This window comes from Plecotus auritus, assembly GCF_963455305.1.
Source record: "Plecotus auritus genome assembly, chromosome: 12".
Classification (NCBI taxonomy): Eukaryota; Metazoa; Chordata; class Mammalia; order Chiroptera; family Vespertilionidae; genus Plecotus; species Plecotus auritus.
In genome coordinates, this window is record NC_137778.1 from 9,290,488 (window position 1) to 9,315,262 (window position 24,775).

The following is a 24,775-nucleotide window of genomic DNA, read 5'->3' on the forward strand; positions in this document are numbered from 1 at the left end:
ACAGATGCTACGCACGTGTTAGCCACGTGTTCTGCATCCTTTAGTTTTTACTTAATAGATCTTAGGAGCTATTTCCTATCAATATAGAAAGAGTTTTCTCACTTTTATGGCTGCATAATATTTCATTATATGGATGTCTTGTCAATTATTTAGCAAGTCTCTACTCATAGTTGGGTTGTCTACACTCTTTTGCTTTTATAAAACTTGTAAAAGTGCTGTGATAAGTTTGGGCAGGTGTCATTTTGCACCAGTACAACTCTATGAGCAGGGTAACCTCCTGGAAGTGCAAAGGGCAGATGCAGTTATAATGTTGGTGGATATTGCCAATGGCTCGTGGGATGAGAAATAAAGATACACATACGTTACTTAAAGCAACAGACTAGTCATCAGATTTATTTTATTTAGAGGAAACCAAATGAAAACAGCTATTTAACCATGTTGGGAGTGGGGTGGGGGAGGGTTGTTTGGGTGATATGTGTGAATTCAAACCTCATCTGTCACAGTTATAGATCAATGAAGGATGTTTAAAATGGAGAAATCCAGAAACAGCAACATAAGCACGTTGTTTAGGGAGATGGAAGTCCCTCCCAGAATGAGATGCTAAAGGCGTTCCAGGGCTCTGCCTCCGGGGAGCAGGACTGGAGGAGGGAGGGGAGAGGCAGGACAATTCACTGTAGGAGCTTCTGTTCTATTTTATTTTTAGCCACGTGCACGAGTTACTTGGATAGAAAATCTTAAGGACATCACCCCATAGAGGGGAAGGTAGATGGTGAGAGCTTATGTGACTGCTCATGAGTCCCAGGAGTCGGATTCAGGTGAGTTAGACACCGGAGTCATGAACTACCTTGCAGGTAGGACTGAAAAACAACCCGGATAAGTGAGGAGGACACGGGAGATGAGAAAACGTCCTGATTTTCACAGAGACAGAAGGTATTTCTGGAAACTATAGACCAAGCAGCTCAATATAGAATCCTGGCAAAATTCTAGTGCAGATTATTAAACAGATGGCTTGGGAGTGCTTTGTGGCTTATTCATTTATTTATTTATACTTCGCCTCACTCCAAAAGGGAGGATTTTCAGTGGCTTACAGAGATACATGCAATACAGTAAAATGAAGAGAAATTTTAATAAGAAAAGATGATCAAAAAGGTAAATAGAGTTCCTATATGACCCAAGAAATCCACCCATCTAGGTACAATACCCAAGGGAGTGGAAACATGTTCACATAAAAACTTGTGCATGAGTGTTCATAGCAGCGTTACTCATGATAGCCATGATGTAGAAACCGCAAAGCCCATCAACTGATGAAGGGATAAATGAAATGTGGTTCATCAATACAATGGGGTATTATTCAGCCATAAAAGGGAAGGAAGTACTGATACCTGCTACAACATGTATGACCACATACTACATGCTCCCATGTATATGAAATGTCCACAGATACAGGAAGTGGACTATTGGTTACCAAAGGCCGAAGGGAGGGGGCAATTGGGTATAGAGTTTCTTCCTGGGGGGAAGAAAATGTTCTGGAATCAGGCAGTGTGATGGTCACAAAACCCAGTAACTCTACTAAAAAGCACTGAACTGTCCTCTAAGGGTGAATTTTATGATACACGAATTATATCTCAATTAAGTAGCATGATTGCAGGGGGAACAAAGAAAAGAGGGTGGGGAGAAAAGGACAGAAAATTAAGACCAAGTCTGTACACAGCACACATACCATACAACTCTACCCAGGTGATAAAGGTGGACCGTGACTACGGCCATGAGCTTTCCCGCAGCCACTATGAGCTTGGGGAACAGTGTTAGGACGGGATTCCCAGCATCCTTAAGGTCCACACGAACTGGCTGCTCAGGAGAATCACAGCTTTTCCTCATGCCGATGCCCCATCGAACGCTGTCCTGTGTATCTTCATGAAGGGGGCCCCATGGCCAACATCTCCACCGTTAACTCCAGTAACACATCCTAGGCCCACGCCAGCGAGGCATGAAGCCCACGTGTAAGTCAGTAAAGGCACGTTAATGAGGGGCCTACACGGCGCAGGATAGGTGAGTACTGGTAAGTCTCCGATGGTAAAATGTAGCTAGCTTCTCAGCAGCAGGGGTTCCCAACCTTAGCTGCACATCAGAGAGCCCCGGGGAGCTTTTGCAAAACATCCAGGCAGGATTCCATCAGCCAGAGAGTCTTTTCTGAACCTCGAGATGATGCGAATATATAGCCAAGTCTGAGAACCACTGGTGAGATGGATAAATTGTACATTCCTCGTGAAATCCTCTAAGAATATTATTTCTTGCTTCAGAGGTTTTCATAAGTTCAAGGTTAGCGTAATTAAACACACGTTTGGGTAGGTACTATTTTCTGAATGCCTGCTGTGTGCCAGACAGGTGCTGTGCCGGGCCCCTGAGATAAAAGGATTAATGAGCAGCCCAACCTCCATTCTCAAGAAGCTGACGGTTGATCTGTGTCACGGACACCCCAGCTAGGGACCACAGGAAGGGTAGTTCGTGAGGAGGTAAACAGCACACAAGGCGGGCTCCTGGGCAGCCCTGGGTGGGTGGGGCTCTCCCAGCAGAATGAACAGCTCGAGGAGCCCCGAAGGAAAGGTTGACGGGGAAACAGAAGGTAGGGAATGGCGCACTGCACTCAGTACTTGCCTCAGTGGCTTGGATGACTGTTGGTCACAGTGCATCATAACATGAGGTGCTGTCCTTACTCTGGAGCAGCTGGAGGAAGGGCCCTTCTGCCTTGTGGCTGAATGGGGACCCCCCAAGAGGGCTGGCAGGGAAGAGGAGGACAAACCAAAGTTACTCGGAAATGACACTTGGGAGCAGGGAAAGGCGACTAAAATGATTCCCTCTTGATCCTTGAGGGAAGGATCTGGACTTTGGAGTCAGGAATTTTGGCTCAAAATTCAGCTTCAGTACTCCCTAGCTATGTGACTGTGTGCCTTCCTGAGCCTCAGTTTCCTTATCCATAAAATGGAGCAAAATGATGCTTATCTCACAGGATCATTGTGAAGATTAAAGATAAAGTAGGTACAGACAATGAGAAGGTATGTACAATAAATGAACTGAAAAAGGACTCGCCCAGAATATATCAAGAACTCCTAAATAAAAGTTTAAAAGAGAGACAACCCAATTTAATTTTTTTTATGTTTTTATTTTTTAAAGGTGAGAGAGAAACATCAGTGTGAGAGAGAAACATCAGTTGGTTGCCTCCCACATGCGTCCCAACTGGGGATCGAACCCACACCCTTCAGTTCACACAGGAGGACATTCCAACCAACTGAACTACACTGGCCAGGGTGAGACAACACAATTTTAGAAGTCGGTAGAAGCCCCCACCAGCATGGCTCAGTGGTTGAGCTTTGATCTATGAACCAGGAGGTCATGGTTCGATTCCCAGTCAGGGCACATGCCCAGGTTTCGGGCTTGGCCCCCAGTGTGGGGTGTGCAGAAGGCAGCCGATCCATGATTCTCTCTCATCACTGATATTTCTTTTCACTGAGGCTAACCTTCCAGATATTCAAGTGCACACGTGCACCACGAGCTGCTTAGACTGCTGGGGAATCCTGCTCTAGTGCTAGGAGTCACCTTTATCTGTGTTAACCCTCACCTGAGGATATTTTCCCATTGATTCTGCTAGACAGTGGAAGGGAGGGGGAGAGCCAGAGAGAGAGAGAGAGACATGGATGTGAGACAGACACATGGATTGGTTGCCTCCTGCATGCGCTCCGACTGGGGCCAGGGATCGAGCCTGCAACTGAGGTATGTGCCCTTGACGGGAACTGAACCTGAGACCCTTCAGTCCATGGGCCAACACCTGAGCCAAACCGGCCAGGTGGAACCCCCTTTTTAAGAGGGTCACTGACGATGAAAGCATGACATGATGGTGAGAAAAAGGTGGCAAAGGGTCTGGAATCCATGGTAAATGAGGAGTGGCTGAAAGAGGTGGAGAGGATGCTGGTGGGAATAAAACTGAGGAGGAACACGAAGAATGTTTTCAGATAGCGAATGGCTGGCTCTCTGTAGAATGGGAACTAGAGGTTTCCCTCTGTGGCTCTAGAGCCGGTGATTCTCAAACCCCAGCTGCACTGAGGCCCCTGGAGGGTTTATTAGAGCAGAACCTGAGCCACACCCTTAGCGTGTGTGACTCAGCCCTTCCGGGGCAGACCGAGAATCTGCATTTCTAACAAGTTCCCGGGACAGGTTGATGCCTCTGGTCCAGCACCACACTCTGCTTGCCACTGTCCTATGGTACACACCAGCCCAGCAAAGCAGTTTGTGTTGCTGTGAAGGAGGGGGGAGGAGAAGGAGGAAGGGGGAAGAGGAAAAGGGGGAGAAGGAGGAGGACGGGGGAAGAGGAAAAGGGGGAGAAGGAGGAGGACGGGGGTGGGGGGAGAGGAAAAGGGGGAGAAGGAGGAGGATGGGGTGGGGGGAGAGGAAAAGAGGAGGGGGAAAGGAGGAGAAAGGGGGAGAAGGAGGAGAGCAGGAGAAAAGGGGGAGAAGGCAGAGGAAGGGGGAGGAGGAGGAGGGGAAAGAGAAGAATTCTTTATGGAGAACCTGGTGTGTCAGCCCCTGTGTTACACACTCTGTCTACATTTTCTCAATTATTCTCCCCCATTTTAGGCGGGGGGCGGGGGAGGGAGCTGAGCCTCAGTACTTCACAGGCCTCACAGGTCTCTCTGACTCCAATGCTGCAGGTGAGGCTGAGTGGCTACCTGCAGGGGTGCTGTGCGGTAAATGGGACTCTGTCTCTCAGTGGGCGATGGTACCAGATCATTTCAGAGGGTTCTTCTGACTCTCAAAGTTAGACCGGCTTCAGCTGGCGCTTTCAACACTAACACTTATTCGGCACCAACTAAATGCCAGGCATTATGCAACATTCCCTCGGGATATGTGTGGCCACCGAGCTAACTCTGAGATGCTTCGGTGCGACTCGCCTGCCCCTGCCTCTCCTCTCTTCCTTGCCACCTGCAGTGACCACCCCCGCACTCTCGGGGCAAGCTGAAAACTCGGTTCATCCGGATATTTGTAAAGGAGGCCCTTTGTGCACACACCCAGCTCTACTGTTTGCATTCATACGGGGTAGGGTGGCTGTTTCATCCGGGTGCAGTCCTTGGCACCACGCTGTCTGCCACCTGCGCCATGCCAACCTTAGAGAGAGCATGCCAATCCACTCTCCACACCCTGGGCAGCAAGGCAGAGACGCGGGGGCTGAGAAGGCCGAAATCTGGAGGTGGAGGAGGGGCGGCCTCGTGCCACAGAATGGCTAGGGGAACTGCAGACTGTGCTTGGTGACCTTGAACTAGAGACTTCACTCTACTACTCCTGCCTGGCCTCCTGAGAGTCTGGCAAGCAGCGACTCCAGGGTCCTGGGACCAAGGGCAGGCCCCTGGGCATGTAGAGGAGCCCACGAGGCTGCGATAACCAGACCTTTCCTCTTTGTACATTCTTTATTATATTTAAGGTTTTCAATTCTAACAGCAAGAGTGAGGGAATAAAATGTACATGAGGGGTTTCCCACGAAGGAATTTGGGCAAAAGGATCGTGGTGAGGGTATCCGGCTCTTATTTCGCTCTGTCTTATATTATCTTGTTTGCTTTCTCCTAGAGTATTTCCAGGATGTAGATCACCTGTCAATGGCCCGAGAAGTGCTGCTGCTTTATTGCTTCGCAACTTCCAGGTGTAAGTGAAAGCGCCTCTCTATAGTGCAAACACCTCTCCCCCAGGAGGCACCTCTCACACCCAGTGCAGAGCAAACCCTTGGCCCTGGCCCTGGCCTTGGAGGGGCGGCCGAAGCATCACCAGCAATGGTTCGGGCTGGCAGCCCTGAGGAGGGACCCTGGGAAGGTGGAAGAAAGCTTCCCAGAGGAGGTGACCTTTGAGGCAAAGGAATTGATTTCAGTTGGCAAGAGTTGAGGACCCTTCACTCCTACAGCTCCTTTCTGCCACCACATTCGTCTTTCTATAGTTGGGGTCTCAGACTGCTCTCCAGAGCTTGAGGGGCAAGGATCATTCCCTTCCAATTTACAAGGAGGAAGTCAGAGTATGACAAAGGGACCATGCAAGGTTGTGACTTTAAAAAATTTTTTTATCCTCACTTGATATTTTTTCCATTGATTTTTTAGAAAGATTAGTAGGGGGCGAAGGATTGGCTGGGGGAGGAGAAACATCCATCTGAAAGGGACACATTAATTAGTCGCCTCGCACTCCGACTGAGGCTGGGGATCAAACCTGCAACCAAGGTACACGTGCCCTTGACCAGGAATGGAACCTGCATCCCTTTGGTTGCGCAGGCTGACGCTCTAACCACTGAGCAACGCGGGCCAGGGCCAAGGTTATGTCTTCCTAATTGAATAGTAACAACAGGCGCCCAGCTAATGGGCTAGAGATTTGGATACAAAGCACAAGGGAAATACAGGGCAGCCTCTGCCCTTGGGAGACTTGCTTTCATTGGTAAATCAGATATGTCAATAAAGCACCAAGAACAATTGCAAAGTTGCCGTGCAAATAATTCACTTCCCCAGCTGTTTATCCAGCACTCTATGTGCAGGTATTTTGTGAGACACCTGGGCAGGGGCGGGGAAGTGTTAGAAACACAGGTGAATACAGTCCCAGCTCTTAAGTACTCACAGTGTAACTGGCCTGGGCGGGGGGGGGCGGGCAGGGTGGCAGGAAGAGGCAGCTAACAGTTGGTGGAATACTGGGTGAGGCAAAGTAGGTTTACACTTGTGAGCACGCAAAACACAGTTTATTCTTGTATTATTATTTATTAATCACTAGAGGCCCAGTGCACGGATTTGTGCACATTGAAAGCAAATTAATTAGAAGGTGGACGGCGGGGTGGGACTGGGTGAGATGGGCTGGACACGCCCTGGAGCCAACCTCCCACGGTCCCTCCCCGGCCAGCCACACCTGGGGTGGCACTGGGCTGGAAGGGCATCTGTGTACTGAGTGGGGTCCCTCCAGCAGGTGGGGTCCCTCGGCCTGACCTGTGGGGATCGGGCCGAAATCGGCAGCCCGACATCCTCCGAGGGGTCCTGGAATGTGAGAGGGCACTCTGCAAAGTTGCTGTCGCTCGGCAGCTCCTACATTGAGCGTCTGCCCCCTGGTGATCAGTGCACATCATAGGCACTGGCTGGTCGTCCAGTCGGCTTAGCCTTTTATATATATAGATTGTATTATTTTCCATATGAACCACTGTAAGCCTACTTTTGCCCCACCCTGTATGATAGCTGACACTGTGAAGACAGTAGGGGGGCAAGAAGTAAGTCTGGAGCTCCTTGGAATTTGGGGTTTGGGTAGAATTTTTCTGGGAAAAGTTCCTGGAGGAAGTGGACAATGTGATGATGCTGGAAAATAGTGACACGGGGAAAGAGAAGGAAAGAGAAGAAGCAAGACTTTTTATGTTCTTATCCTTCAGATCCAGTTCAGTAATCACCTCCTCCATGAAGTCTTCCCAGGCAACATGGGACCTTCTTGGATCGTGGTGAGGGTATCCGGCTCTTATTTCGCTCTGGAACTCAAAGCACCCCTAGTATAGAATGTATCTCATTGCTGTACTGGCTTCCTTATGGCTTGTCTCAACTCAAGCCCCCCCCCAAAAAAAAAGAAAAAAAAAAAAGGAAAGGAAAAAGGAAGGTCTTTGATTGCAGTGGGGCTGGGCACTGCACCCACCATAGTCTGTTTACAATTTTATTGAAATATAATTCACATACAGGAAAGGGCACCAATCATAAGCCCAGCGGACAATGCAATATACTTACCTGTGTGAAACCACCACTCAGATCAAGTCACAGGATGTTTCTAGTGGCCCAGACACCGCAGGCTGCCCCTCGGTTAGCAGGTCGCTGCCGCTGTGGCCGGAGGAGCTGAGCCAGTAGACAGCCGCAGGAAATTATGAAAGGATTTTCAGGAGTTTGGGCTGCAGAAGCCCAGTGCTGGGGCGAGGTCATTATTTGTGAGCAGGGCTAACAGGGCAAGAGCCACTAGACGTCCTGTAGGTGGCAGTGGGGAGCCACAGGGAGGCGCCTTTCAGTTAAGCCTGAAACCCTTCCTACCACAGTGCCCACCCCCAGGAAATGATAAGTAAGGTTCCCATTGATACAAGGTACCCCTCTGGAATAGGGCTGACAAACCTTTATCAGTGATGATGGGGGTGGGGGAGAAGAGCGGGAGGGTAGAGGGGCGGGGGCGGGACTTCACTGGAGATGGCTCCCTCCAACTCAGAGCTGCTGGTTCCGGAATTCTGCGACAGTAGCTCAGAAGACTCAATCAAACGCTGTGGTTATGAATTGTTCGTTTTTCCAGAGGAGACCTTTTTAAGCACAAGTACTGTGAGGCCCACCACTATCAGGGCTGAATAAGTATCATGACCTACAAGCCAACTGAGCCAGAGACCTCAGGGCTCCCTTCCCTGGTGCTCACAGTTGGCGGGGCGGGGTGGGGGGGGGGGGGTGGCGGCAGATGCCGGGGGGCACTGGGACATGGGGCCAGCACCTGCAAGAGAAGTAGGTTGTCCCTATTTCATTCCAAGTTGTCACAGGGCACCACAACCTCCTCAGTCCTTTTAGCCCTGGTCCCCCTCCACCGGGGGGGGGGGGGCGCGAGTGGGCATGAATAATGGCTCCCACCACCACCAGGACACCAGGGCAGGATGGCAGTGCAGGGCCTTACTGCTCTGCCTCCTGGGAACAGTGCAGGGCCAGAGTCCGTGCTCAGGGGCAGGACCGCACCAGCACCACCAGCCCTGTGACCACCTGGGGTGAGGGACCACCTGTGTTGGAGGCAGGCCCTCCAAGGACTCCCAGCCTGGAGATCTAACATCCTCCCATCCCAACTCCTTCCGGCTTTTCCCAGCAAAACAGGAATTTCCCCCAGAACTCTCTTCTCTCCTAAAGGGTTATTTGCAGATTTCTCCTGGGATTCCCCAGGTCACTACCCTCCCCTTTCTGTCCCCTCTGCTCCCCCAAATAGGAAGGAGAAAGTCTGGACCAGCATCCACATCTTCCCCTCCCCCAGCACCTGTCCAAGGAGCAAGGGGCGCGCTGCAGGTGAGGATGGGCTACAGGCCCTTCCGCTGAGCTCAGGGCCAGGATGGGTAGCTTCTAGGGCTTTCTGTCCCAAGGGTTCTACTGAAAACCATGAAACAATATATGTAGGAGATTGTGCCTCCTGTTCACAAGATGGGAGGCGCTGGCAGACTGAATGTGTCTGTGAAGCCTCTAGTTCAGGAGGGAGGCTGGGGGCTCCTCTACCGCCAAAGCCCAGGCCCGCTGGTGAATGGGGAAGGCGCTCTCCCAGCCTCTCGGCACGCCCACAACCCCTCGGGCCTCAGTGTGCCCGGCTCTAAAATGGGCACTCGGGGCCCCTCCGACCTGGGGCTGCGTAGGGAGGCTGGCGGGACCGGGAGCCGGGCGGGAGGAGGGCGGGGTGGAGAGCGGCTCCTGGTTGGTCTTCCGACGCGGGGGTGGGAGACTGTGGGTGCGGGAAGGATCGCGAGGCTGCACCGGACACGGAGCCCGCGGCCGCAGACCCGCCCCCACCCCCGGCCCAGGGGCGGGGCCCTCCCGGGCGGCCCTCCCGGCCCCTCCCCCGGCGCCGGCCTCCGGGCCAGCGGGCCCTCCGCGGGCGGCACTCGGCACCGCGCTCCGGGCAGCAGCCGCCAGCCGGGGCCATGGGCTGCGACGGCCGCTTGTCGGGGCTGCTCCGCCGCCACCTGCAGCCCACGCTCACCTACTGGAGCGTCTTCTTCAGCTTCGGCCTGTGCATCGCCTTCCTGGGGCCCACGCTGCTGGACCTGCGCTGCCAGACGCACAGCTCGCTCGCCCAGATCTCCTGGGTCTTCTTCTCGCAGCAGCTCTGCCTCCTGCTGGGCAGCGTCCTCGGGGGCGTCTTCAAGAGGACGTGAGTGCGGGCTCCGCGACCCTGCCCTGCCCTGCCCTCCGGCTGGCGCATCCCCGCGGCGCTGGCGCTGCGACCACTCTCCCACTCTGCCCGCTGCGTGTCCCCCATGCCTCCCACCCCACGCCAGCTCTCCCGGAAAAAAGACTCTCCCCCGAGACTGGATTGTTTATTGGCCTCCACTCACCCCTGGAGGGGGTAAACCCAGCTCTCAGCCGCTTCCCCCACCCACAGCCGGCGGGGAGAGGGGTGATGGAGTTTGTAGGGAGGGCCCCTCCTGCGCGGGTCTGAGGTTTGTCCTCAGCCTCTGTACCGGGGGATTGGAAGTGAGGTGGAAGGAGAATGGGAGGGTCCCCTCCGGGCGGCGAGGTGCCAGAGCCGGCTGAGGCTTGACCGAGCCCCTGGGGCGGGCTCCGCGCACACCATCAGTTCAGATCAGTTGCCACAGGCTGTCGCTGGACCCAGGTGGCACAGGCTCGAGGGTCCCGTGTGTTCCTGCTCCTGAGGAGCCAGGGGCCAGCACTGGAGGAAGAGGGCACCTGGAGACAGAGCCCTTTCACCTGCGAGACCCAGGACCTCCCTCCAGGGGCTGTAGGGCAGGTGCAGGTGTCTTACCTATAGCGGGGTAACGTGGCCCTGTCCCTGTGCCAGGTCCCCTCCACTCCCTCACCCCAGTTACTCCTCCCTGGCCTCTGCCCAGGACTGGCCCTGGAGTGCCTGGCATGGCCTGAGAGACTTCTTTTTGGATTTCATTGCAGAGCTTCAATCTCCTGCTCGAATTGGATGGGGCTGCCTCCAGGGAGCCCTGTGGGAAGGTAGCAGGATCGCTCTCCCAGTGCAGCTGGGAGAGCAGAGCCAAAACGGGGGGTAGATGACTTGCAAGCCAGAAGCTGCTGGGAGATTTTTCTGGTCCCGGAGCGGCCGGTGGTTTCCTGGGTTGCATGGCTGGAGCAGGCCCACAGCCTGGGAGCAGAACCACAGTAGGGCTCTCCCAGAGAAAGCTCTGGGGGCCACGCTGGGCCAAGGGCTACCCCTTTGGGCTCATTCCTAGAGGTATCCATGAGGGCAGGTTTTCCTGTCCACCTCCAGCTGATGGAGAGGGGCACAGGTGTCATATAGATGGGCCCCACTTTAAGCCACTCGAATGACAAAACATGATCAGTTAGGGAGCAATTATCCCCACTACGAAATTCTCTTGTAAACGGAAGAATTCTCCTCTTAATAAGCACCTCTCCTTGTGAATACTAGTGTTTCTGTGGGTTTTGTACAGGATATGATGTATATGAGAGTCAGAAAATCTTTAAAAGCATTAAGATCCATTCTGATTCTGCCTAGAGGTGTTTTTTAATTTACTTTTAAAATTACATTTGACATACAATATTATATTAGTGTGATGTGTGCAACATAGTGGTTAGGCATTTATATACCTTGTCAACTGATCACCCTGATAAGTTTTGTACCCATCTGGCACCATACACAGGCATTAAAATATTCTTGACTATATTCCCTATGCTGTCTTTTACAGCCCGTGCCTATTCTTATAACTGCAAATTTGTACTTCTTAATCCTTCCACCTTTTTCATCCATCCTCCTCAGCCTCCTTCCCATGTGGCAACCATCAGTTTGTTCTCTGTATCTGTGAGTTTATTTCTGTTTTGCTTGTGGATTTTTGTGTGTTTTTTTTTTTTAAGATTTCATATAGACTAGTAAGTGAAATCACCTGGTATTTGTCTTTTTTTTTTTTTTTGACTTATTTCACTTAGCAACATACCCTCTCGGTCCTTCCATGTTGTCACAAAAGGCCAGGCTTCATTCATCGTTTGTGGTCGAGTAATATTCCACTGTGTTTATGTACCACCACTTTTTTATCCACTTGTCTATTGATGGGCACTTGGGTTGTTTGCATATATCTTGGCTATCGTAAATGCGGCTGCAGTCCATGTAGGGGTGCATCTGTCTTTTCAAACTAGCGTTTAGATTTCTTCCGGGAGTGGAATTGCTGGTCCTATGGAAGTTCTATTTTAAATTTTTTTGAGGAACCTCCATACTGTTTCTCATCGTGGCGGCACCAATTTGCAGTCCCACCAATTGTGCAAGAGGGCTCCCTTTTCTCCACACCCTGGCCAACACGTGCTTGTTGATTTATTGATGATAGCCATTCTGACAGGTGTGAGGCAACCTGCCTGCAGTTTCATTAGAGGTCGATCAAGGTGTTTTTCTGGCTTTGTTCTTGTTTTCTAAGTATTTTGATTTACAAACGCTCCCTTACCTGCAACGTTTTAGCGCACTGAACCAAAAGGGGAATGAGTATCATTCTAAATGGCAGGCTGTTGTGCCGGACTTTGTGAAAGGGGCAGATACACGTCCAGGTGGGCCATCTCTTCCTCGCTGGCTCTGCACCTCCCTCAGGTTCCTTACTCAACAGGGGGCTCTGAACAGGCAGCCGAAAGGGTCTTGCAGCAGGAAACCTACTCGCAGAAAAGAAAAATGATCATGGCAACAATAATACCTAACTTTACTGAGCACTTACCCAATGCCAGGCACTGCCCTTAGTACCTCACTTGTATCAACTCATTTAATCTTCACAACAACCCTGCAGAGTACTACTACTGTTTCCATGTTTTGCAGAAGGGAGCTGAGGCACAGAGAGGTTAAGAGACTTGCCCAGGTCCCACAGCTGTGAAGAGGCCTAGTCTGGGTGTGAACCCAGGCATTTGTCTCTAGAACCAGATACCGTAAAACGCCTTTTGCTCTATGAGTAGGTCCTTTTCAACTCTGCGGGGTACAAGGTATATATGGGCCCTGTATTCCTGGGCCCAGGCACGGCTGACTCTCCCTGAGCTGACACTCCTGGGAAGGAAACTGTGGGCCCCTGGGGCTTCCTGCTGGGGGCAGAGGGGTGGGGGTAGGGCAGGGCGGATGGGATGGGAGGGAGGGGCGAGGGGGGCAGGTCCTGGCAGTGTTTCAGGTTTAAATTCTGGACCTTAGTCCTTCCATCCCCAGGACAAAATGTTGGGAAGAACCTTCTCCTTTGGTTCAGAGCAAAGCAGTGGAAATGGAGGGATATCACAGGCTGGCCTGTATGTAAATGGCAGTCACCACCTGGCCAGAGCTGGGTAGCTCATCATAATTCCCCATCCGGGCCTCCCTACCCCCCCAACAAACACAACCTCCCCCAGCCCTGACACCAGCCTCTAAAGCTTGATGCCTCGGGGCCTCCCCACCTCTCAGTTAAAGTGCTAATACCCTGCAAGTGCTTTTCAGCTTAAGTGATTACTGGCTTCTGCACAGGCTCCTGCTTGTCAGGGGGGGATTGGCTGAACCTTGCAGAGGGCCAGCTGTTGCAGAGGAGTGGGGAGAGTGCAGAGCCTTGGAGAGGAGAGTCCTGCGGGGTCTTTCTCTAGGATTCCTGCTCAGTTCTGCCTGCTGCTTGCCCCAGACCCAGGGCCAGGGCTGAACAGTTTCGGGATGCCCCTGTAGAGACATGCATCGGAGGGACTGGGTGTGGAAAGCCTTGGATGTTAGGATGGGTGCAGGGGAGGAACCAGTGTGCACGCTGTTAGTTCTCTCTCTATCTCTAGCTCTAGCTCTGTCTCTCTTCTAGCAGAGAGAGATGTTGAAGGAGGCCACCACATGCAGGCCAAGAGGGAGAAGGGTGCAAATTAGGGCCAGAAGAATCGGGACTAGACCTTCCACTGGAGAGCAGGAAATAGTTCAAAGAAAACACACAGCCACCTGGTGGGCAGGGTGTACAGGTATGTGCTTTGTCAGACAGGAAGGAGGAGGGGGTATTTAGACAAAAGTTGAGAGTTTCTTTCCTGGTTTCCTGGGGACCTGTCTAACCACCCTGGGCAGTTTAGGAGACCCCTTTATCTGAGAGGCATCAGGGTAGGTAAGTGGCTTTCTGAGCGTCCCCGTCTCCTCCCAGCCTCACCTCGGCCTCTCCCCTGGATACACCCTCCTAACTGAAGCCTTATTGAGTTCTTCCCCTCTTTGCCCCATTCACTATCTCCTTCTTTTCCTTTCTTTCTTTTTTCCTTCCTTCCTTCCTTCCTTCCTTCCTTCCTTCCTTCCTTCCTTCCTTCCTTCCTTCCTTCCTCTCTCTCTCTCTTTCTTCCTCCAATTCCTGCAAGTCCTGCCCTGCTCATGACCCAGCTCCAACTCCCTCCTGCCCCTTGCATGAGACCCAGTCTTCTGCGTAAGACTCCCTAGGCCAGTGGTTGACAAACTGTGGCTCGCGAGCCACATGCGGCTCTTTGGCCCCTTGAGTGTGGCTCTTCCACAAAATACCACGTGCGGGCGCACACGTACAGTGCGACTGAAACTTCGTGGCCCATGTGCAGAAGTCGGTTTTCGGCTCTCAAATTTCAATCGTTGTACTGTTGATATTGGGCTCTGTTGACTAATGCGTTTGCCAACCACTGCCCTAGGCCACTCTCAGACCTGCTTCCCCACGATGCTGGCCCTGCGGGGACACAATACAAAAGCCAGTTCCTTCCTCTCTGGTCTGGGCCCTGGGTTGGTCTCCCATCGAGAAAGCCTGCGCCTCTTTCGCCAGCAGCTTGTTCACCTGGCGAACCTGGGGTCACTCAGTCTGTGGTGACGAGGGGCAGTCATTCCCCCCAACCCTGGGGAGTGGAAGGCAGGACAGGCTGCGGACACCTCACTGCTTGAGTCCTCCTTGTTTTGAAGCCAAGCAGCCCCTTGACCACACGAAGCCAAGTCAAGGTGATGGATCATGTGTGCCCTCTGGGTAAGGCAGAGCACCTGGCTGACAGGGTCAGCTTATGCTCAAGGTCACCCAGCAAACTGGCGGGGCTGGCACCTCCAGGAAAGCCACCACCAGGCAGGGGGGGGCCTGGCTCCTTGCCCTCCCTCCCTGTTCTCTTTAACCTTCCCTGTGGAGCTGGTAATGAGTAACTTGGACGTTTCCCAGCTTCCTCAGGAACGCTCCCTGCCCTGCCCACGCTGTTCCTGGGCCTGGGGCTCTTCCCCAACCGGCCTGATTTACCTCCGAACCCAGGACCAGGGGAGGGCAGATCCACGGCACTACCCGGGCCTCTGCCAGGATTGCGCGTCCAGAAACTGGATCCTGGCTCAGCGTTACCCTGCCCTCCTCCCGTGTCGGGCCCGGTTCCTGATCTGTAATATGAGGGGAGGCCTCCTAGGCCCTTGTCACTCTAGCTGTCCCTGGACCAGCCTCAGAGTCACCCCAGAGGGTGCTGCCGTGGGAACAGCACCAGCCTGTGCCCTCCTGTAGGGCATGCTTCCCTGGGCCTGGAGTGCTCTCTGGGGGAGTCAGCAGGGAGGGGGAGCATGGGGCGGGGGGCTGCAGGGGCCTGGGGAAGAGCCCGATGAGTGAGCAAAGGACGGGCTGGAACGGCACTGACTGCCCAGCAGCTTCGTGAGGCAGAGCCCGCTATCCCCATGTGATATGGGGGAGACTGAGGTGCAGAAGCTACGTGTACGTGGCCCGCCCCAGGCCACCCCCTGCGAAGTGGCAGAGGTGGGCCAGACCAGGCTGCCAATCACTAGTATAAATCCCACCGCACCCGCACTGCCAAAGCTGTTTTGACATTTTTATTTTATAATTTTCAATTATCCATAGTCCTGGAAGGGGCCGTTGACCAAACCATTAAGTGGCCAAGCCAGTTCGTATATTTCATTCTGGCTCTAGGGTGTATCTGAGACTCCTTTTTCATGACTGGAGGGGGTGACCAGCAGGGAGCACGGGGGAGATTGTGGGAGGAGGTGGCCAGCAGGGAGCACAGGAGGAGATTGTGGGAGGGGGTGGCCAGCAGGGAGCACGGGGAGAGATTGTGGGAGGAGGTGGCCAGCAGGGAGCACGTGGGGAGAGATTGTGGGAGGGGGTGGCCAGCAGGGAGCACGGGGGAGACTGTGGGAGGGGGTGGCCAGCAGGGAGCACAGGGGAGACTGTGGGAGGGGGTGGCCAGCAGGGAGCACAGGGGAGACTGTGGGAGGGGGTGGCTATCAGGGAGCACCGGGGAGGTTGTGGGAGGGGGTGGCCAGCAGGGAGCACAGGGGGAGATTGTGGGAGGAGGTGGCCAGCAGGGAGCACGGGGGAGGTTGTGGGAGGGGGTGGCCAGCAGGGAGCACGGGGAGAGATTGTGGGAGGGGGTGGCCAGCAGGGAGCACGGGGAGATTGTGCAGAGCCTGGTCTCGGGAAGCAGGCGGTGCACAGCTCTGGCCGCCAGAACATGAGCCCCAGGGGTCCCTCTCTGTTCTAAAGAAATTGGTTCCGGCTGGTTTGGGAATGCCCGGGAACGGCCCTGCCGACCAGCGGGGAGGACGGCAGCCTGGGATCCGCACGCAGCTGCCCCCATTCACTGGGAACAGTCTCCATCCCCTCATGCCCAGGAACCCAGGCCCAGATGGGTCAGCCCGCCTCGGCCTCAGCCGGTGGGTCGCAAGCTCCCACCACTGCCCAGCAGGGCCAGGCGAGGCAGGGAGGGCACTTCCCGGGCAGGCTCCCCCACCTCCCCTTTCTGCCGGGCCTCTATGCCTCCCTCCTACCTGTCACTGGGCCTGGGCACAAGAAGGCCCCCTGTGGGCATCAAGTGTCCTTCTCAAGAATGACAGGATGAGAGGGTCCAGCTGGGAGAGAGGAGAGGCCTGGACGGGGCAGCCCGCTGGCCACCAGCCCTTCCCCAGCCCCTTTCCTGAGCCCCTGCTGTCCTACTCAGCACCTTCCTGGCATCTCTCTGCCGCTGCCTCTGCCGCCCCCCCCCCCCCCCCCCCCCGCAGTCCCACATCAGCCTCCTAGTCTCCCATGCTTTCTCCGCGCCATCCTGTGCACGGGATGAGACAGGCCTTCCTCAAGCACTCGTCCCATTTCCCCAGCCACATTCAGCACCTTCTCAGGGCCGAGCTCAGTGCCAGGCAGGGGGTCCCACCATGAACAGGCGGCAGCAGATGCCTGGGAGGAGGGGGCGATGAGGCCAGCAGTGCGTCTGGAGCTCCCATAACACCAGCAGAGGGACCTGGGGCTCATGTTCCAGCGACCGTAGCTGTGCGTGTTGCTTCCTGAGACCAGCCTCCGCACAGGCTCCCTCATGCTCCCCGTTGGCCACCCCTCCCCCTGGCTGGGACTGTGGCCCAACACCAGCCTTCCAGCCACACACACACACACACACACACACACACACACACACACACACACGCAGGCACACACACATGCACGCGTGCTCTCCTCCATGGACGTGGAGCATGGCATGGAAGACCTGGGGTTAAGTCCAGGCTCTGTCAGCTACTTTCTCGGCCTTTCTCAGCCTCAGTTTACTTTGGGTCAACAATGGCACAGTCTACCTCACAGCTTGGTCACGTGCAGGTGTCTTGGACACTAAAGCGTTAGTCGTTGTCATGTAAACTTTCTCCCGCGCCCCAGCTCCTTCCCGTCCCGGTGACTGGGCCCGGCCAGTCCCTCGACCTGCCCCAGGACGGATGACTGAGCGCTCACTCAGGGTTCCGGGGCAGGTGGCCATGTGCCAGCTCTTCGGGAGAGCACCTGTACCCGGGCATCTGTGCTTTCCCTGAGTGGTGAGTGAGTGGTGGGGATGGCACCGCTGTGTCCGGGGCCAGCGCAGGGGACATTTGAAGGAGAGAGGGACCCTCTTGGGGTCCCTGAAGTCGGGCCAGCCAGGAGGATGCAACATCTGGGCTCCTTGAACATCTGTGTAGAGGAATGAAGGGGAGGAAGAGCTGTTATGAAAGTCCTGTGTTTTTAGTGCCCCGTGGAGGCGTGGGCATCACCTGTGTTGGCATCAGAGGCAGGTGAGCCGCAGCCACCAAGTTGCCGGAAGCAGAAGCTCAGTGAGCAGCCCAGGCTGCCAGCACTGGGGGCCACAGAGCAGGGCTGGCGGGGCCGGGGCAGGGACAGGGCGTCCCTGTTTTCCTCACAGTGGCCAGGGTGAGCGAGCTTTCCCACGCCCCTCACACCACGCGGAGTGGGAACAGGCAGGGGTCATGGTCAGTAATCTGGCAGATCAGCCTGGAAACAAGAAAGAGAAAATAACGGACCGCTGCGGTCAGCAGAGCCCTCTGATAAAGGATTTAATCAAAGATGGGCAAGATGAGAGCTGAGCGCCAGGGCGCAGAGGCCAGAACCTGCGGGGAAGGCAGCGGCAGGGTCTGGGGGAGCTGCCGATTCAGACACATCTCGCCCCGTACCCTGCACCTTCCCACGCTCAGCAGCCAGAGGCTGGCAGGGCCTCCCCAACTCTTCATAAGTCGAGAAGGTTTCTCCACGACTCCTCCCTCCCAGAGCCTCTTGCTGCCCAGTCTCCTTCCTCCCCACATTAGCCTTGGAGGCTGGTCCCAGAAATACGAGGCTTCCTTCCTTCCTCTGAGAGTGCTTGTCAGGCAGGGTGTACGGAAAAGACCTGGACAGAGCCTTAGGCGCCCCATTCATTCCCTCGCTCGTCCATTCATTCCCTCGCGGGGGACAGGCCCTCTGCCCGCCTGCGGTGGGCTCCTCCGGGGGATGCCTCTCAGTGGGGGTGCCCACAGAGCCCCCCATCCGGATACTTGCCAGATACAGGGCCCAACAGCTCTGCCCACCGAGGGGTCACCAAATGGCCCCGACACCTCGCTGTGGGGCCTTGGGTTCAGGGAACGGTGCTACATGCATGTGGCCCAGTTCCCTGAAATACTCAAACCAGGCTCCCCTCTAAGCATTTACAGGTATAAACTTCACAATATAAACTGTTGTAAGTAAAATAACAGCAGGTACACTTTGTTAAGGCCCACGTGTTCCCGCACATACTCTCCGGAGTCCTCACAGCACGGCCCCTGAGGGGGGCTGCTCTCTGAGACTTGGGCTCGTTACACATCTTGCCCGCAACCCAGAGCCTCTTCCCAGCATCCTTTCCCTTCCACCCCGTGTGGGGGGCCTGCCCCGAGGGCTCCGGGCCCCTCCACTGACCGCGCCCCTCCCTGACCGCAGCCTGGCGCAGTCGCTGTGGGCTCTCTTCACCTCCTCTCTGACCATCTCCCTGGTGTTCGCCGTCATCCCCTTCTGCCGCGACGTGAAGGTGCTGGCCTCCGTCATGGCGCTGGCGGGCCTGGCCATGGGCTGCATCGACACCGTGGCCAACATGCAGCTGGTGAGGATCTACCAGAAGGACTCGGCCATCTTCCTCCAGGTGAGCCCACGTGGGCACGAGCTGGGGCCGGGAGGGGCCTGTCCCTCTGTCCGTCTCTCCCAGCCCCTCTGCCCAGGCCTCAGGGTGGTGATGCAGAAACAGCACCAGGGGCGCAGTTCAGTGTGACCAGCGGGGCCGGCGTCTCTGGACGTAGTAACAGCCCTGCCTGCAGGGTGGTCCCAGGCGTCTGAGCACCGGCCAGAGAGTTTGTTGTCACTGCGAAGTGGCGTGACGGGGGGCTGTTTCCTCCTGTCTCCTTCCACTCTCTGCATTTCTTCTTGTTTCCTCGTCTTCCAGTTACCCGTGACTCCAGCGCAGCCCTTCCCTTTCCCGGCCCTCTCCCCTTTGGTGGATGATTAACAGGGGAACAGCCCCCCACTGGGGGTGAAGATTTGGGAAAGGAGGGAGAGTAGCCACTGTCATCACCATCCCAGGACACGCGGGTGGCTGGGGAGCTCACTCCCTCTCCTGCCTCTCACGCCCTCGCTCCCACCTGGGCCAGGAAGGGGCTCCCAGAGGGGACACAGACGCGGGTGGGGTATGACGCCTGAGCCATCACCCCCCATTCTACCTCTCCTTCCCCAGGTTCTCCATTTCTTTGTGGGCTTTGGGGCTCTGCTGAGCCCCCTTATCGCCGACCCCTTCCTGTCGGAGAACAGCTGCTTGCCGGCCAACAGCACGGTCAACGTCACCTCTGGCAGCCACCTCTTCCACGCCTCCAGGGTCCTGGGCCAGCACCACGCAGAGGCCCGGCCTTGGGCCAACCAGACGCTCCCTGGGCTGTCCCCGCCAGACGGAGCAGGAACCCGCGTGTCCTACGCCTTCTGGATCATGGCCCTGATCAACGTGAGTGCCACTGGGATGGGCGGGTGGGGCGGGGGCTAGCAGTCAGTCACAGTCGTGAGCACCAGTCCATCCCAGCTCCTGCTGAAGATTTTTCTGATTCTGAGAAATGGGTTGAGGCTGAGAGTGCCCTCGAGAAAACAAGCGGATGGGAGAGCTGACCCCCCAGGATTTATCTGAGCACAAGGAGGGCTGCAAAAGCTCACCTCCAAGTCCTTCAGGGTGGCACCCTGTGACTGCAGTTCTCCGGGGAGACAGAGCAGGGCACAGGGTCGGCCCAGTGGAATCAGGGCCCACCTGCAAGTCGTCAGGTAAAGGTGACCCTGGGCCGGAGGCTGCGGGCCAGGCCGGGCTCTTCTCCGGGGTCCTGAATGGAGACTGACTACCTCACGGTCACTGGGTCAGACACGGAGGCCCCTCTGAGTCCCCAGCTCACACCCTCCCCATCAGCACAGACTCTGGCCTCTGGCTGGAAACCTCCGCTGCTGCTCTTAACCCACGCCGGGTCCTCCCAGGGTAGCCTGGGCTGGGCAGAAGGAGAGGGGGGGAGATTCCCCCCACCCCAGCCTCTGGCCCTGCTTCGGGGGAACTCAGGAGCAGCCCTCACCTCCTGGCTTGAGCCCAGCAGGGGCTGGGAGTGGGGAGTGTTTTGGTGGCCACTGGCCTGCTGACTGGGATGGAGTCACCGCGTGGCTTGTCACTCTGCCTTAGAGCTTCTCCTGCGCTAAGCGGACTTGTCACCCCCAGAGTCGGGCCTGGACTAAGCGGACTTGTCACCCCCAGAGTCGGGCCGGCTGGGTTCAGGCAAGATCGGCAGCTGCCTGGCTGCTGCTGGCACTCGGGGTGCTGCGGTGCCCGTGGCACTGAAAGGGGCTCTTGAGACCACCGGCCAGTCCCTCTGGGCCTCGGTGTCACACCACCACGCTCAGCGCCCTGATGGGGGCCAGCAAGAGGCCAGGCCGGGCTGGAAGCCCGACTCCCAGCACAAACTCCTGCCTGCAGTCACTGCTCATTGGCCTTCCTTCTCCTTTGTAACTTCCTGTTCCCCGGAGCAGAATCTTCCCCTCTCCCTCCGCTCCTTCCCTCTCCTGCCTGCCCATCATTGCTCGGGAACAACGCCGCGTTGGGCCGTGATGTCCAAGGAGAACCTGCACAGGGAAGGAGCAGTGTCAGTACCATGTCAGCTGGGACTCTGGGGCCAGGAGGCTGGAGGTCCACGAAAGCCCGAGGCTCCCTCCTGCCCCCCAAGGTGCAGGCTGGAGGTGCTTTGTTTGCAGCGGGGTTTCCGTACTTTTTCCATCGCTTTGTGTCTGAAGGTAAACCGCCCACACAGAAGAGAATGAGGCCGTGCAAGCGAGCATGTGGGCGATGGTGGGTGGGCGTGCATGCACACAGACACAAACACACGTGTACGCACACATATACACATGCACTTGCGCACACACACATATACACATGCACATACATGCATGCACACATATACACACATACACATATACACATACACATACACACGCGCACACACATGCACGCGCACACACACACTGCCCACCTGGCACTCTCTGGCTTTCAAAGTGGCTTCTTCTGAAGATGAAGTGTGTTCCTGTGGCAATGCTAGGTGTGACGTCTCCCCACCACCCGCCTCCCTGGAAGCCCCGCCTGAGTGACTGGCCCCTTCGCAGGCGTGTGCCTTGGCCCTCGCTCGGGCATTGGGCCTTCTGCACCAGCCGCCTCACGTGGGTTTCCTGTTTCCCCATCAGACCGGAGGGAGAGCTTCGTCACCCCAGACCCGGCCTCCTGAGGGCGGGAACTGTCTCCCTCCGTTCGGGCCCACTCTGTGGCTCTCGCTCTCCAGGCAGAGCCTGACCTTGGACTTGTTTTTGAGGGTGGAGGGAGGCTCCCAAGGTGCCCGCAGGGAGGTGCCAGCACAGGCTGGTGTGCGGGTGGCTTGGAAAATGCTGGAGCGAGCCAGGCTGGGGGAGGCTCCCTCTCGGCGGCCCAGGCACACTCCCCTCCACCCTCCGTCCGCCAGAGGAGCCCGCGGCCTCAGGGAAACTCCCAGAGCCCCCGAGCCTCCTGTCCTAAGAGGAGGAGCTGGGTGGGATGCGGCAGCGAGGGCAGAGGCCGGGCTGGATGAGGCCCTCCTGGCAGCAGGTGGTTAGACATGCAGGGCACCCGAGGGAGGTGGCAGAGGCTTCTCCGGGCCCCTCAGACAGGAGACCCTTCTCCCTGCTCTGGGAGTTCGTAACGCCTAAGCGGCTACCATAACACTGGGCGTGGGTGTGTTGCTTGTAGCAGGCATTTTTAAATCAAAAGGAGTCGGAGTCTCTGTTTCCCATTTAGACACCAAGCCCCTGAGGACAGCCCCTGCCTCCCAGGGTAAGACATCACCCAGACAGCTCCTGAGGTGGCGACGGCACTGGCAGAAGCAGGGTACCGGGGCCAGCCCTGCCCTGCCCGAAGTCAGCTGTGTGGCCCGCGCTAATGCTCGCTGGGTCTCTGGCTTACCTCTCAGGTCTCTTCCAGTTCTAACAGGTTCTGACTAAGTGATAACTTGGAGCCTCAGTGGCCCCATCTGGAAAATGGGGATAATAACCCCCCAGCACGGTTTATAGAGCCGAGATGAACCAAAGCAGAACTTCTTTGGAAACGAGTTTGCCTCTGGCACCTCTCCTGGCCAGCAGGGGCCCGGTGCGAGTCTAAGCTTTGCAGGTGGCACGTACCTGTCTTTTCGGGGAAACAGAGGCAGTTCAGGTTGGGCAGCAATTCCACCAAGCCTGCGCGGGGCCGAGGCTGCTTTAGCTGGGGCGCCTCTCAGGTGGGCGCCCTTGGAAAAGAGCTGTCTTCTCCCAGGACCACGCAGACCTGCGCCCCACGACCGACCGTGCAGGCGAACGCAGTGGGCCAGGCGTGGGAAGGGGGGAGCCTGACGGGAACAGGGCTCTCCTGACCCTCTGCCCACCCCCAGCTCCCGGTGCCCATGGCTGTGCTGTATCTGCTGTCCAAAGAGCGGCTGCTGACCTGCTGCCCGCAGAGGAGGCCGCTGCTCCTGTCTGCAGATGAGCTCGCCCTGGAGACACAGCCTCCCGAGAAGGAAGCCGCTTCCTCGCTGCCCCCAAAGGTTCAGTCATACCCAGGTGGGGGCTCTCACGAACCTTCATGTCACAGCCCCGCACCGAGGCTTCTCCGGTAACCCCTCCCCCAGAGGGTGACGTAGGTCACAGGCAATAAAGGTTGGAAAAGGGCCTTGGCACCAGTGGTCTCATGAGGCAGGAGAAGGAGCAGCCTGGCCAAGGGCACCAGGAAGGCAGACTTCCGGCTGCAGCCTCCATTCTGCCTAACCTTGCTGTGTGACCTGGGGCAAGTTACTTGACCTCTCTGAGCCTTGCTTCCACCAGGACTGTGAGGTGGACAGGGGCTGATTCTAACAGATGGTTGGTTGAAGCTAGAGAAGGTAGGCGGCAGTAAGTGGTCCTCCATGCTGCCAGCCTCTTCCCCTGGGCACGCAGGGGGGCGGGGCGGGAGCAAAGCTCAGCCCTGCTCCTCTGTCTCATCCAGTGCACGAGGACCTGTTCAGCTGCTGCCAGAGGAGGAACTTCAGAGGAGCCCCTTACTCCTTCTTCGCCATCCACGTCACAGCTGCCCTGGTCCTGTTCATGACCGATGGGATGACGGTGAGTCTGCCCTCGGGGGGCACCTTCCTGGGACCCTCCACCCGAGACTCAAATCTGGGGATGGCAAGAGCAGGAGAGAGGCATCGAGGTTTTCTAGAGACCTCACCTGTGGGGTCGATCCAAAACTTCAAACTAAATAAAAGTTCTGGGTGACTGTTTCCAGAATTGCTCACAGCCTCTTGGTACCACAGTCTTCTGTCCCAGCCAGTGGTTTACATGTTCGTAAACTCTGGGGAGAGGGGCCTATGGGTTTGTTACTAAGTGCAGGCTTTACCCCAATTTTTTTTTAAGAGGCAGAGCCCTGTTCTGCCAAGCAGAGGTCATGCCAAGTGAACTCGGGGGCACGCTGCTCCCTGGAATACATTCCGCACCTGGGCTCCTTCGCCATGTGGCACAAACCAGCCGCAGACGGATCGGGGCCCGGCGGTCCAGTCCGCCGGTGACCACTGTCACACTGTTTAATGCCTTTTTCTAGAAATCTCTAAGGGTTAATTAGGACGGTGTGAATGGCTGATTCACTGATGGCCACATGAGGGGCTCTCCAGGGAGAAAGTTCTGGCGGCCAGTGCTGGTGACTTCCACCTCGCAGTATGACCTCGGGCACGTCGCTGCTCCCCCCTCTCATCTGTAAAATGAGATGCGTGTACACACACCCTTTAGCAAACGTCCTTCAACAAAAAGCTTTCTGTGGAATCAGGACAAATAAGACACGTAGTGGGCCCGGATCTGCCTTCTAGGAACTGGTCTGCCCAGGAGCCTCCGCACCTCCCTGGACCCAGAGGCCAGTGCAGGTGCCGTCCGGGAGCCGTGGCGCCCGGGGTCTGTCCTCACCTCCTGCCACCAGGGCTTCCTTTCCCAGGGGTCTGGTCCGGCCGCGCTGCGGGTGTGCTTAGCGGGCCTGTCTCCACAGGGCGCATATTCCACCTTCGTGTACAGCTATGCCGTGGAGAAGCCGCTGTCTGTGGGACACAAGATGGCCGGCTACCTCCCCAGCCTGTTCTGGGGCTTCATCACCCTGGGTCAGCTCGCCTCCATCCCCATCTCCTCCCGCGTGAAGCCGGCCACCATGGTTTTCATCAATGTGGTAAGTGGCCTCCTCTCACTTCTTGGAGCCTCAGGAGAACCATTCACTCCTGGCCCTACCACTGCCCCAGGCCTTTGCTTAGGACTGGACTCCGCCAATGGGGTGGG

The 24,775-nt window shown here is 56.3% G+C and overlaps 2 protein-coding genes across 3 annotated transcripts in view; both read left to right on the forward strand.

The window, feature by feature from the left end:
* Positions 1 to 2,531, forward strand: part of CDK18 (cyclin dependent kinase 18) — a 40,304-nt gene extending 37,773 nt beyond the window's left edge. Inside the window, exon 20 of one of the 2 annotated variants that reach the window (XR_013959473.1) lies at positions 2,382 to 2,531. The gene's annotated coding sequence lies outside the window, so the exon portion shown is untranslated. Of the gene's footprint in view, positions 1 to 703; positions 816 to 2,381 lie in introns of those variants that run through there. The other variant, XR_013959474.1, reaches the window with a different exon arrangement.
* A 6,927-nt stretch (positions 2,532 to 9,458) lies between these two features.
* The window catches only part of MFSD4A (major facilitator superfamily domain containing 4A), a 28,220-nt gene continuing 12,903 nt past the window's right edge, over positions 9,459 to 24,775 (forward strand). Inside the window, exons 1-6 of the mRNA XM_080648911.1 lie at positions 9,459 to 9,909; positions 18,869 to 19,067; positions 19,653 to 19,913; positions 22,879 to 23,047; positions 23,469 to 23,584; positions 24,495 to 24,668. Of these exons, the coding sequence (XP_080505037.1) occupies positions 9,680 to 9,909; positions 18,869 to 19,067; positions 19,653 to 19,913; positions 22,879 to 23,047; positions 23,469 to 23,584; positions 24,495 to 24,668 (1,149 nt within the window). The 5' untranslated portion in view covers positions 9,459 to 9,679. The remainder of the gene's footprint in view (positions 9,910 to 18,868; positions 19,068 to 19,652; positions 19,914 to 22,878; positions 23,048 to 23,468; positions 23,585 to 24,494; positions 24,669 to 24,775) is intronic.